The sequence below is a fragment of the Doryrhamphus excisus genome, linkage group LG2, assembly GCF_037039965.1.
Source record: "Doryrhamphus excisus strain RoL-2023G ecotype Guam linkage group LG2, RoL_Dexc_Guam_v1.1, whole genome shotgun sequence".
NCBI classification, from domain to species: domain Eukaryota; kingdom Metazoa; phylum Chordata; class Actinopteri; order Syngnathiformes; family Syngnathidae; genus Doryrhamphus; species Doryrhamphus excisus.
The window spans coordinates 23,310,580-23,323,117 of NC_136358.1; the positions used below are offsets into that span (position 1 = coordinate 23,310,580).

Sequence of the window (12,538 nt, forward strand, 5' to 3'; positions counted from 1 at the left end):
GGAGTCAGGGTAATTTGTCATGCCTTTATTAGAAACACACTTAGCTACTACTTATTTAGCTGTGTACTTAACTATTTACACCACAATGACACAGTGGTTCATTCCTATTGTGTTTAAAGACAACCTAGCAAGACTATAACGGCAACTATCTATGAAAATCTATTAATATAAATGTCTATTTATATTTACATCATAGAATGATGATGGTCACCACATGGTTTATTCTCAGGCCGTTGAATCCATCCAGTCGTGATCAATCACCGAACCACTACACTAGAGATCATTTTATTTATTACACAATACAGTATCACACTGAGTATATCACTCACATTTCAGCAAACATTTTACGAAATATTCTCAAGGGACGATAATGTACGATATAGATGAAGTAGTGTACAGCTTGGAAAGCATGGTAGGTGCATGATAATTATCCGACCGATATGACGGAATAAATCCAATGACATAAAAAATAGCTCTGATAGTAGATCATTAAAAATTTAAAAAACGCTCCAATGAGGCAGGATTGCCTTCTACAAGGACTGTACAGGTGAGCAAATCAAGTGCTCCTTTGTTTTTCTCCTGCTGTGAGCTCACATGTAAACAAATAGGGTGAAAATGTTGATCAACAAAGTAGGCATAATAAGATATTTATTTTTTTGCAAGTTAAGAGAAAACTACACTTTCTTGGGGGGGATTTTTCCCATCATCCACAATCCTTATGTGAGACATGAACATATTGTCTCTTCTGTGAGGTCAAAAGACATAAACATAGATAAAAAGAAGGCAGCTCATTCATGCAGGTCATGGGACACACTTATTCCACCCCCATACTTACGTATACTTAACACACGACTGCCTCAAAACAGGCCAGTAGGGGATATAGACGTGTTGTAAACATGTGTAGAACCCTCCCTGTTTCCGATACTGTGGCATGAGAACGTGGCGGCATGCCGGGGCTGCTGGAAGAGTGTGTCCGACCACAGTGCATGTTGCTGGGCCAACACCAGCTAATTCAACAAGACATCCATTTTTACATAATAATATAATGCTGCACGGCGGGCGAGTGGTTAGCGCACAGACCTCACAGCCAGGAGACCAGGGTTCAATCCCACCCTCGGCCATCTCTGTGTGGAGTTTGCATGTTCTCCCCGTGCATGCGTGGATTTTCTCCGGGTACTCCGGTTTCCTCCCACATTCCAAAAACATGCTAGGTTAATTGGCCACTCCAAATTGTCCATAGGTATGAATGTGAGTGTGAATGGTTGTTTGTCTATATGTGCCTTGTGATTGGCTGGCCACCAGTCCAGGGTGTACTGCGCCTCTTGCTCAAACACAGCTGGGATAGCCTCCAGCACCCCCACGACCCTCGTGAGGATAAGCGGTAGAAAATGAATTAATTTGTTCCGGTCATTTGTGCCTTCAGGTTTGCACAAACTAGAGTCATATCTTAATTTTAAAAAGTAGATAATGTATTAAAAAAAGCTTTGAAATGAAAAATGAAATGATAGTCATATGTTGTGTTCTGGTCACTGGATGCCAGTCATGTTACATCGTGGAGACATTAATGGAATGCTGAAATTACACAAAATGGGGGAATTTTTGGACCATCGTGTCCTTAATGCGCTGAAGATTTTGATGTTGAAATGGTTTCAATGGCGACTCCAAATTTATCCATAGGTATGAATGTGAGTGTGAATGGTTGTTTGTCTATATGTGCCCTGTGATTGGCTGGCCACCAGTCCAGGGTGTACCCCGCCTCTCGCCCAACAGCTGGGATAGGCTCCAGCACCCCTGCAACCCTCATGAGGAAAAGCGGTAGAAAATGAATGAATGAATATAATAAAAAGCCCAATTGACTATAGATTAGAATACTGTTTTGTACCCCAACCAGCTAATAAATTGCTAATCTAATCCCAAACTGGTTCCTTTAGCTCTTCAGACCATGCTCCTCGTTGGTTCTGTGAACTGTCCAATGGTCTGCTGTTGACTCAGAAGGTCATGACTTTTGCATCACAATGACTGGTTTTACAACATTTATATCGTAATGTGAGTGTGAATGGTTGTTTGTCTATATGTGCCCTGTGATTCTCTGGCCACCAGTCCAGGGTGTACCCCGAATGAATGAATATAATAGGCGTGTCCCATTACATGCATTCTTAGCTGCCTCTTTTTATACAATGTGGATGAAAATTCGAAACAAAGTGCAGTTTAACAAAAGTTTTAAAATGGCGTGTGTCTATTTGTGATTATTGATGCTGCTCTTGACTGAAGGACGGATCATCTCTTCCATTATCATAGCAAGGATGTGACACAGCTCCTTGGCCTGAAAGAAAGAAGAAGACATGACCAAGTTGAGCCACACACTAAACAACATTCCATTATAGTGTACCATCACTTGTAAGTATAAATATAGTTATTAAAAACCATCCATAGTCATAGAAACATCTGTGTTAAGCAAATGGGCGTTCCATAGAAGATTCATCACCTGTGTGAGATAAATGGTTACTTTCTCAGGCCGACTGGGATTGCCGTGGGTGATATCTACAGACGGAGGCTTTCCTGCTTTTTTGGGTCGCACAGTGCGTATGGACTGAACATTAAGCAGAGGGACTTGAAAGAGTTGCTCCTGTAAAAAGGAAAGAACCACACATTTACACCTGTTATCAGACTGTATCGACACTTCCATCCCTAAAAAATATACAATGAAAATATACTTATTGGGCATTAAAAGAACTAAGAATATTAAAATAAAAACGGCCTGTGGTAACTTCTCCTGAGCCCACTTTCATCAGCCGCTTGTACCAAAGGTTTGCCAGACACATCGTGGCGTCACACCGGCTGCTCGGGGCATGTGGCTGAATACAGTACACCTTGCTGTTGGCTCCCTCTGCTTCTCCTGATAGTAGCGATGTTACCGATGTTATGGACAACTCAACAGGTACAGTTGGTCCTATCCTAATTTTTTCCGGTCATTTGTGCCTTCAGGTGTGCACAAACTAGAGTCAAATCTTAATTTTAAAAAGTAGATAATGTATTAAAAAAAGGTTTGAAATGAAAAATTAAATGACAGTCATTGAAATGGTTTCAATGGGTTGAGAAATGTGGAAGTACCATATTTTCTGGACTATAAGTCGCTCCGGAGTATAAGTCGCACAAGGCCAAAAATGCATAATTAAGTAGAAAAAAAACATACATAAGTCGCACCGGAGTATAAGTGGCATTTTTTGCGGGTAATTTATTTTCCAAACTACTTGACCAAAACAGACATTACGTCCTCTTGGAAGGCAAGTTCTAACAATAAAAGAATAGAGAACAGGCTGAATAGGTGTAAGATATGCTAACACAATGGTTATTCAGCTACACAAAAAATAAACATGAACAGAAAAGGTGTCCAGTGTTTATGGAACATAAACACTTTTTTCATTTATAAGTCGCTCTGGAGTATAAGTCGCAGGAACAGCCAACCTATGAAAAAAAAAGTGCAACTTATAGTCCGGAAAATACGGTATATATATTACCGTATTTTATGGACTATAAATTTTACAAACCAGGCGGCTTATAGTCGGTAAAATACAGTAGTTGGTAGGAATAATAAGAATACCAGAAGAATTAAGTAGCAGAAGAACATCCAGTGTGTGTGTGTGTGTGTGTGTGTGAATGTCCGTCAAGCACCGATTGAATACCTGCGTTTTGGGATGGCTAAAAAGCACTCTGTCATGGCCGACGCTAACCAGGCAGGGTGAAGGACAACCACGTTGGCTGACCTTCTGGGCCAAGTACGTGTTGTAGCCAAACAGACGCTGGCCTCTCAGAAACACTGAAAGACAAAGCATCAGTCGTTCCAGACGGGCACGGCACAATGTGAATAAGTGACTTCATACTAACCAATCAATTGTATTTTGGCATCAAGAGGGGCGAGGGGCTGCATTTCTGCTATTTTGCTCAAACAGGATGAGTGCATCTCATCCATGTTAGCGTTGGGTGCCTCATGAGCAGGAAGGTATTTCTTTATCTCCTGCCTAGCAGGAAATACATGCGCACCAGACCTCTTATTAGATACGATCATCATGTTAAAAATGTAAAGTACAGTATCGTTATCCAGGTTTCAGGGTGAAGGTGAGCTGCACCATCGATTATATAACAGCTGCTATGAATAAAAATTGATTCGATTAATCACATGTTCTCCATGGTTAATCTACAATTAATCAGAGATGGAAATAAGTTTACAGCTCAACAACAAGTAGACATTAGTAAAGCAAACTGTCCATCACTCAAATATCATTCTCTTCAAGCAAATAATCTCTCAGAATAAAACCCAGACTGGCATTACAAATAAAGTTTTGCAAACTAAGTGAAATAAAAACAGGGTGTTTTTATTTCACATTTACTTTATATATCAGCTTCTATGAATGAAAATTGGGGCGATTAATCACATGTTTTCCATGGTTAACTCACAATTAATCAGAGATGGAAATAAGTTTACAGTACAACAACAAGTAGATATTAATAAAGTAAACTGTCCATCACTCAAATATCATTCTCTTCAAGCAAATAATCTCTCAGAATAAAACCCCGACTGACATTACAAATAAAGCTTTGCAAACTAAGTGAAATGAAAACAGGGTGTTTGAAAAAAAAATTTCAAGTGCTAAAAAATTTCTTTAAAAAATGCTTAAAATGAAAATTTAAAGTCATTTAAAGTTGAGGTTCACGTCATTTTTTGCAGTGTTCAATCATCACTGTTTATGAAAAATAGTGGCAAAAACTATGATTGGACACCACATAGTTTTCAGATATCAATATAAAAATAAGTTCATAAGGTTTTATCCACATGGAGTAATTTAGACTGAGCAGAACCGATATGTAACATTTTGATTGGATTTCCATAGTTCCTATATTCCATCAATTCCGTGTCGCGGGGGCAGGCGTATCAGTAGGGAAGCCCAGACTACAATATTATTATGTGTGTAAAATATAAATTTTGTGCATATTTTGCATACACCACATCAATGATAACTCCAATGAAGCTATTACAGTTCATACCAAAGCCCACTGAATACAACCACGATGTTCCCAAATGTTGTCCAAGATTCATTTTATCATCACTATGCCTCAAGAAGATCTTTGTAAAGATCTCTGCAGGTTTTGAGAAGGTGCCACAGTCATCAGAAGTCATCCATACACCTTTAGTGACTTCAAGCAAAAGTAAACATATGTCATGATCAATAAAACTCACAATGAGGGATGGTTCTTCAGGCCCTGGGACAGGTACTGCAAAGCTGACAGTTCTGCCATCTGCTGGGCTGAGGAGCCGCTGACATGATTTGTCCCTGCAGGACTAAGCTGCAGCGTCCCGCTCAGGTAGTCGTTCAGGAGCTACGGAGATGGACAAACTCCTTCAGCAAAACAACACGGAGATGCAGACCACAATGGTTCGTTATGTCAGTCGGTTCTTTTGCTTGCCTGTTGATAGTGAAAATTCACGTAGGAAACATTGCTGAAAGAAAGAGGGGTTCTCCACAACACTCTTCTCAGAGATAAGAAGATGCATCCATCATCCAGCAAAAAGTCCATCAGATACTCGTTGGAATGAAGAGGGCGAACCATTCCATCTGAAAGTGTAAAAAAACGATGAATCGGAATCTGCTTCTATTATATACTGCATACACGTCAGCTTCCTTGACATCATAAACCAGTTCCGTCCAGACCTGGATACTACTACTACTACATTGTGTGTTAGTTTTGGTTGCACCATTAGCGAAGTAGGGGTTTAGTTTTCTGCCAATAATTATGGGGACTATGGAGCGAGTTGGTTCCGTTGACCTGCTTTTACCGGCTGATGGGTGGTTATAGGGGATGCACAACTACCCTTTAGGATACCTGACATGCCTTGCTGGTTATAAGGAGTAGAAAATAACATTGCTTTGTGTGGATATTACTGTATTATATTAGCATATTCCCTCTGTCCGTCCATCTGTGTACATTTGACTTGTAGAAGTCAAATGTCCATCCATCCACATTTGACTTATAGAAGTCAAGTGTCCATCCGTCCGTCCACATTTGACTTGTAGAAGTCAAGTGTCCATCCGTCCGTCCACATTTGACTTGTAGAAGTCAAGTGTCCGTCCGTCCGTCCACATTTGACTTGTAGAAGTCAAGTGTCCGTCCGTCCGTCCACATTTGACTTGTAGAAGTCAAGTGTCCGTCCGTCCGTCCACATTTGACTTGTAGAAGTCAAGTGTCCGTCCGTCCGTCCACATTTGACTTGTAGAAGTCAAGTGTCCGTCCGTCTGTCCACATTTGACTTGTAGAAGTCAAATGTCCGTCCGTCCATCCGTGTACATTTGACTTGCAGAAGTGAAATGTCCGTCCGTCCATCCGTGTACATTTGACTTGTAGAAGTCAAATGTCCGTCCGTCCACATTTGACTTGTAGAAGTCAAATGTCCGTCCGTGTACATTTGACTTATAGAAGCCAAATGTCCGTCCGTCCGTGTACATTTGACTTATAAAAGTCAAATGTCCGTCCGTCCGTGTACATTTGACTTATAGAAGTCAAATGTCCGTCCGTCCGTGTACATTTGACTTATAGAAGTCAAATGTCCGTCCGTCCATCCATCCGTGTACATTTGACTTATAGAAGTCAAATGTCCGTCCGTCCGTCCGTCCGTGTACATTTGACTTGTAGAAGTCAAATGTCCGTCCGTCCGTCCGTCCGTCCGTGTACATTTGACTTGTAGAAGTCAAATTTGACTTGTAGAAGTCAAATGTCCGTCCGATCGTCCGTGTACATTTGACTTGTAGAAGTCAAATTTGACTTGTAGAAGTCAAATGTCCGTCCGATCGTCCGTGTACATTTGACTTGTAGAAGTCAAATGTCCGTCCGATCGTCCGTGTACATTTGACTTGTAGAAGTCAAATGTCCGTCCGATCGTCCGTGTACATTTGACTTGTAGAAGTCAAATGTCCGTCCGATCGTCCGTGTACATTTGACTTGTAGAAGTCAAATGTCCGTCCGATCGTCCGTGTACATTTGACTTGTAGAAGTCAAATGTCCGTCCGATCGTCCGTGTACATTTGACTTGTAGAAGTCAAATGTCCGTCCGATCGTCCGTGTACATTTGACTTGTAGAAGTCAAATGTCCGTCCGATCGTCCGTGTACATTTGACTTGTAGAAGTCAAATGTCCGTCCGATCGTCCGTGTACATTTGACTTGTAGAAGTCAAATGTCCGTCCAATCGTCCGTGTACATTTGACTTCTACAAGTCAAATGTCCGTCCGTCCGTGTACATTTGACTTGTAGAAGTCAAATGTACACGGACGGACGGACATTTGACTTGTAGAAGTCAAATGTACGTCCGTTCGTCCGTCCGTCTGTGTACATTTGACTTGTAGAAGTCAAATGTCCGTCCGTTCATCCATGTACATTTGACTTGCAGAAGTCCAATGTCCATCCATTCCGTCCGTGTACATTTGACTTGTACATTTGGCTTGTAGAAGTCAAATGTCCGTCCGATCGTCCGTGTACATTTGACTTGTAGAAGTCAAATGTCCGTCCATCCGTCCGTGTACATTTGACTTGTAGAAGTCAAATGTCCGTCCGTCCGTCCGTGTACATTTGACTTGTAGAAGTCAAATGTCCGTCCGTCCGTGTACATTTGACTTGTAGAAGTCAAATGTCCGTCCGTCCGTCCGTCTGTGTACATTTGACTTGTAGAAGTCAAATGTCCGTCCGTCCGTCCGTCTGTGTACATTTGACTTGTAGAAGTCAAATGTCCGTCCGTCCGTCCGTCTGTGTACATTTGACTTGTAGAAGTCAAATGTCCGTCCGTCTGTGTACATTTGACTTGTAGAAGTCAAATGTCCGTCCGTTCATCCATGTACATTTGACTTGCAGAAGTCCAATGTCCGTCCATTCCGTCCGTCCGTGTACATTTGACTTGTAGAAGTCAAATGTCCGTCTGATCGTCCGTGTACATTTGACTTGTACATTTGACTTGTAGAAGTCAAATGTCCGTCCGATCGTCCGTGTACATTTGACTTGTACATTTGACTTGTAGAAGTCAAATGTCCGTCCGATCGTCCGTGTACATTTGACTTGTAGAACGGACGGACATTTGACTTCTACAAGTCAAATGTCCGTCCATCCGTGTACATTTGACTTGTAGAAGTCAAATGTCCGTCCATTCATCCATGTACATTTGACTTGCAGAAGTCCAATGTCCGTCTGTCCATCCGTCCGTGTACATTTGACTTGTAAAAGTCAAATGTCTGTGCATCCATCTGTCTGTCCATCGGTGTACATTTGACTTGTAGAAGTCAATTTTACCTTGTTGTCGGTTGGCAAAGACGGAATATTCCCTCACATCTGAGAGGTTTGAGATCTCCATTTCTTGACAGAACTGGTTGGTCGCATCAGTTGCCATCTTGAGAAGGACACAAAAAAAACAAAGAAAAGTGTTTAGTTCCAGGGTGCATGCTTTCAATTACAGACAATCAGATACAAATCTGTCCAACTATGAACCAGTCATTACCAGCTCGTCTAGACGTGTCCTGGAACATTGACGAGCACAAACGCTAAAGAAATGTAGCCTGTTATGCTAACACAGGGTTGACCAAGTTGACCTCTTCTTTATTGCAATTGAAGTTGACAGCACTTAATGAATTACGCCAGTTGACGGGTGGAGGTGATCGATGGAGGTGATGGTTGAGAAACAATACGTACACTGAAATGACTTATCTTCATGGGGAACTCCACCCCTCCTGGCAGATGGATAGAAATAAGCTGTGACGTTTTACCTGCCTACAGAGAACAAAGATGGTAGGGGTGAAAATGGTACTACAGTATAACGTGTATTCATCCACAGGTTAACTTGCCAGGATGGCCTCCATCTCAACTTGCGAGGGGATGTTACGGCGGCCGCCGAAACTGATGGAACGTTGAAGGTTGTCCTGGCAAACAGACGCCAGATCTGAAGGCACATGTTCAAAAATGATACAACCATTTGTATTTTCATACTACAAATGAGGTAAAGTATCACTTCAAAAAACAGTTCTTGAGCATGTACCCTGGTAAGGGTGTTCGTGGTCCATGTTGATGTCCTGCAGGTGGCGTGAAAAGTAGGGCTGGAGAGTTCCTGAACAGGGGAAGAAGCCAGCAATGAGGTTGAGTAAACGCCAGCCCAGGATGCAGCTGGATCTGTGGAGATCATTGGAGATCATGCGCATAAAAATATGCAAGACATCATTGGACTCAAACCGGAGTAAAGTAACACATTTTCTTGGAACATTTTTAAACAATGATTGGGGTTCTCGGATGGGATATTTGTAACCGTCAGCTGCTCCATATCCTCAGCCCTCCCTTCACCCATGAGTCCAGAACATGTGGACGCAGGTCTGATGATGAAGCGGTTTAGGGCGTCCTGGTGCCAAGTACACTTGTGGATTTGTGTTCGAACATGGTGGTCGTTATGGACAAACTGTCCTTTGCAGAGAAGTCCAAAAACATCACACCGCTCAGGTTCAGATCGGGGACCCTGTTCCTCCAGGTCACACCGTCATTGCTCACATAGGTGTCCAAGATTCTATGGTTTAAGCAGGGGCATTTGACTTGTAGAAGTCATATGGTCGTCCATCCGTCCGTCCACATTTGACTTGTAGAAGTCAAATGTCCGTCCGTGTACATTTGACTTGTAGAAGTCAAATGGTCGTCCGTCCATCCGTCCACATTTGACTTGTAGAAGCCAAATGTCCGTCCGTCCGTCCGTCCGTGTACATTTGACTTCTACAAGTCAAATGTCTGTCCATGTACATTTGACTTGTAGAAGTCAAATGGTCGTCCATCCGTCCGTCCACATTTGACTTGTAGAAGTCAAATGTCCGTTCGTCCGTCCACATTTGACTTGTAGATGTCCGTCCGTCCGTCCACATTTGACTTCTACAAGTCAAATGTCCGTCCGTCCGTCCACATTTGACTTGTAGAAGTCAAATGTCCGTCCGTCCGTCCACATTTGACTTGTAGAAGTCAAATGTCCGTCCGTCCGTCCACATTTGACTTGTAGAAGTCAAATGTCCATCCGTCCGTCCACATTTGACTTGTAGAAGTCAAATGTCCGTCCGTCCGTCCACATTTGACTTGTAGAAGTCAAATGTCCGTCCGTCCGTCCACATTTGACTTGTAGAAGTCAAATGTCCGTCCGTCCGTCCACATTTGACTTGTAGAAGTCAAATGTCCGTCCGTCCGTCCACATTTGACTTGTAGAAGTCAAAACAATCCCAGGAGAATCGGAACGTTAGTCTCCGGTTCTCATCAATGCTCAAGTCTGGATGGCCAAACCAACAATGGAAGAAGTTCACCATGTACTCCACTGTGGAGTACAATAAACACTGTATGTTTTTAGAAAAAAAAAATCACCCTATTGTTAGTATTACATAAAAAACCTGAAACGTACAAAAGGTTTTTGTACTGGTCGGTGTGTTTTATGTGGAGCTGACTTACTTATTCGAGTTGCTGGTCGTTTGCTTGATGACCTGGCAGTAGATTTCATCTCTCAGCAGCTCTCGTTCCTTGCCGAGCTGAGCAGTTTTAAAGCATTAGTTGCTAGTTTTTAGTCCAAGTCCGTTGAGTGAGAGACACCAACCAGCAGGATATGACGCAGGCAGTCTGCTTGAGTGTTGTGCTTCTTCATTGCTGCATCGCCCATGAATTGCATGACCGCTTCAAAAGGAGAGACCGATATTAGAAAAAAAAAAACTAAGTCCTCACTTTGGAATAACATGACATTTCTTACTCGTGAAGCACTGAACCGATAAATTGTTGACATCAGGGTCGTTGTAGAGGATGAGGGACTCCTGAATGGGCGCCTGAGAAGAAATCACACAGATTTGTTTGTGCAAATGCAGAATAATGAAAGCAAAACCAGGATGTCTCGTTTTGGTCTTGGTCTTACCGCTGTGAATTGAACTGCCTCTGAAAATTGCCTCCTACTCGGTTTCAAGCCTTCGTCTTTCACTCTTTCATGAACAGGCAATAAAAACACACTTAAAATATAAATCAATATGAGTTTTGAAAACCCAAAACCCAAATCTCACCTAAAGCTTTTCATAGCAAACTCGGCCATTGCCGACATGGGAAAATCTTGAAGCGTCCCCTGGATGGGGGTCTGCAAGGATCTCTGGGATGAGACCTCTGAATCACTGGTTTCCTTGCTGATGGGAACTAGACCTGGTTCTTTTTGTGCCGGTCTGCTGAGAAACATAGTCATTTCTTGTTGCGGAGTGGTGGGTCTGGCGGGAACCAAAGTTGCTTCCTGTTGAGGAGTAGCGGGCCTCGGACCCCTCATGCTTTTCCGCCTATCATCTCTTCGCTCAAGTTTGAGATTGTGGTAGTCCAACGGGGCTGATGGCTGGGTGAGGTCCGCAGGAAAAAGACCAGAGCGTCCTCCCAAAGTACCAAAATACCAACCTGCCAATTGAAAGTTTTGAAAACTCATTTCGTTGTCAATCTATAGTCATGTAAGAAGTATCATTAGTATGATCATTATGGGCATGCACTGCCATGCAGGCCCCCACTGACACTCAATGGGGGCACATATTGTAGGACCGCCTTGACACTTTCGTGATAAAGTGCCATCTTGCTAGATGCTAGCGTGCTACCAGTTAGCTTTTTTTGCTAAATTCCTCATGTAATATACGCACGGCATTGCTCGAGGTTCACAGCACAGGTTGCATGCCCATCAAAATTTAAATGGGAATTTTCTAGTTTATGGTAATGGTTTTATTTCATTTGAACATGCATCAGATTACAATTGAGTGCATCCCATAATCAGTTCACAGTTCCACATGTCCAAAAGGAGTAGGGAGAAGCAAAGCTTATTAAATCCTACCCCTCCATCTGGTACTTTTACAATCAGTAACTGTTACATTTGTTCACTTCCTGCTTTCCATAATACAGTTTAAGGTTTTTTTTTTGTTTTTTTTTTATAATGCACCTCATACCGAAGTAGGAGGTGATATGAGCATCCAATGACATAATGGGTACCATAGTAAGTGTCAATATAGTGATATATATAGCACATCATGACTGGTTCAAGACTCTTCATCCTTGTATTTAGCAAACATCAACTGCTTGTATTGTTTCTTGAATTGGCTCATCGTTGTGCATTGTTTGAGGTCCTTACTCAATCCATTCCATAGTTTGATTCCACATACTGAAATGCTACGGCTAGCATAACGTAGTCCTAGCATAGAAGTGTTTCAAATGTACTTCTTCCCTGAGATCATATTTCTCCTCTCTTGTAGAGAAGTATTGGATGACATTTTTAGCTAATTGCTTATTTTTAGCCTTATGCATTATTTTAGCTGTTTGAAGATGAACTATATCAGCAAGTTGAAGTATTTGTGATTTTAGAAATAAGGAGTTAGTATGTTCTCTGTAGGCGGCATTATGAATTATCCTTACTGACCTTTTTTGCAGTACATTTAGCGAGTGAAGATTGCTTTTATAGTTATTAGCCCATATTTCCACACAATAAGTAAG

At 42.0% G+C, this 12,538-nt stretch overlaps 1 protein-coding gene across 1 annotated transcript in view; it reads right to left on the reverse strand.

Moving 5' to 3' along the window:
* Nucleotides 1–1,784: 1,784 nt before the first annotated feature.
* Nucleotides 1,785–12,538, reverse strand: part of myo15b (myosin XVB) — a 59,864-nt gene continuing 49,110 nt past the window's right edge. The window contains exons 50-64 of the mRNA XM_078789167.1: nucleotides 11,092–11,464; nucleotides 10,950–11,013; nucleotides 10,791–10,863; nucleotides 10,641–10,717; nucleotides 10,499–10,575; nucleotides 9,069–9,199; nucleotides 8,874–8,972; nucleotides 8,726–8,799; nucleotides 8,330–8,426; nucleotides 5,464–5,612; nucleotides 5,237–5,376; nucleotides 3,886–4,019; nucleotides 3,684–3,817; nucleotides 2,486–2,626; nucleotides 1,785–2,323 (exon numbers count right to left, since the gene is read on the reverse strand). Of these exons, the coding sequence (XP_078645293.1) occupies nucleotides 2,237–2,323; nucleotides 2,486–2,626; nucleotides 3,684–3,817; nucleotides 3,886–4,019; nucleotides 5,237–5,376; nucleotides 5,464–5,612; nucleotides 8,330–8,426; nucleotides 8,726–8,799; nucleotides 8,874–8,972; nucleotides 9,069–9,199; nucleotides 10,499–10,575; nucleotides 10,641–10,717; nucleotides 10,791–10,863; nucleotides 10,950–11,013; nucleotides 11,092–11,464 (1,850 nt within the window). The 3' untranslated portion in view covers nucleotides 1,785–2,236. The remainder of the gene's footprint in view (nucleotides 2,324–2,485; nucleotides 2,627–3,683; nucleotides 3,818–3,885; nucleotides 4,020–5,236; nucleotides 5,377–5,463; nucleotides 5,613–8,329; nucleotides 8,427–8,725; nucleotides 8,800–8,873; nucleotides 8,973–9,068; nucleotides 9,200–10,498; nucleotides 10,576–10,640; nucleotides 10,718–10,790; nucleotides 10,864–10,949; nucleotides 11,014–11,091; nucleotides 11,465–12,538) is intronic.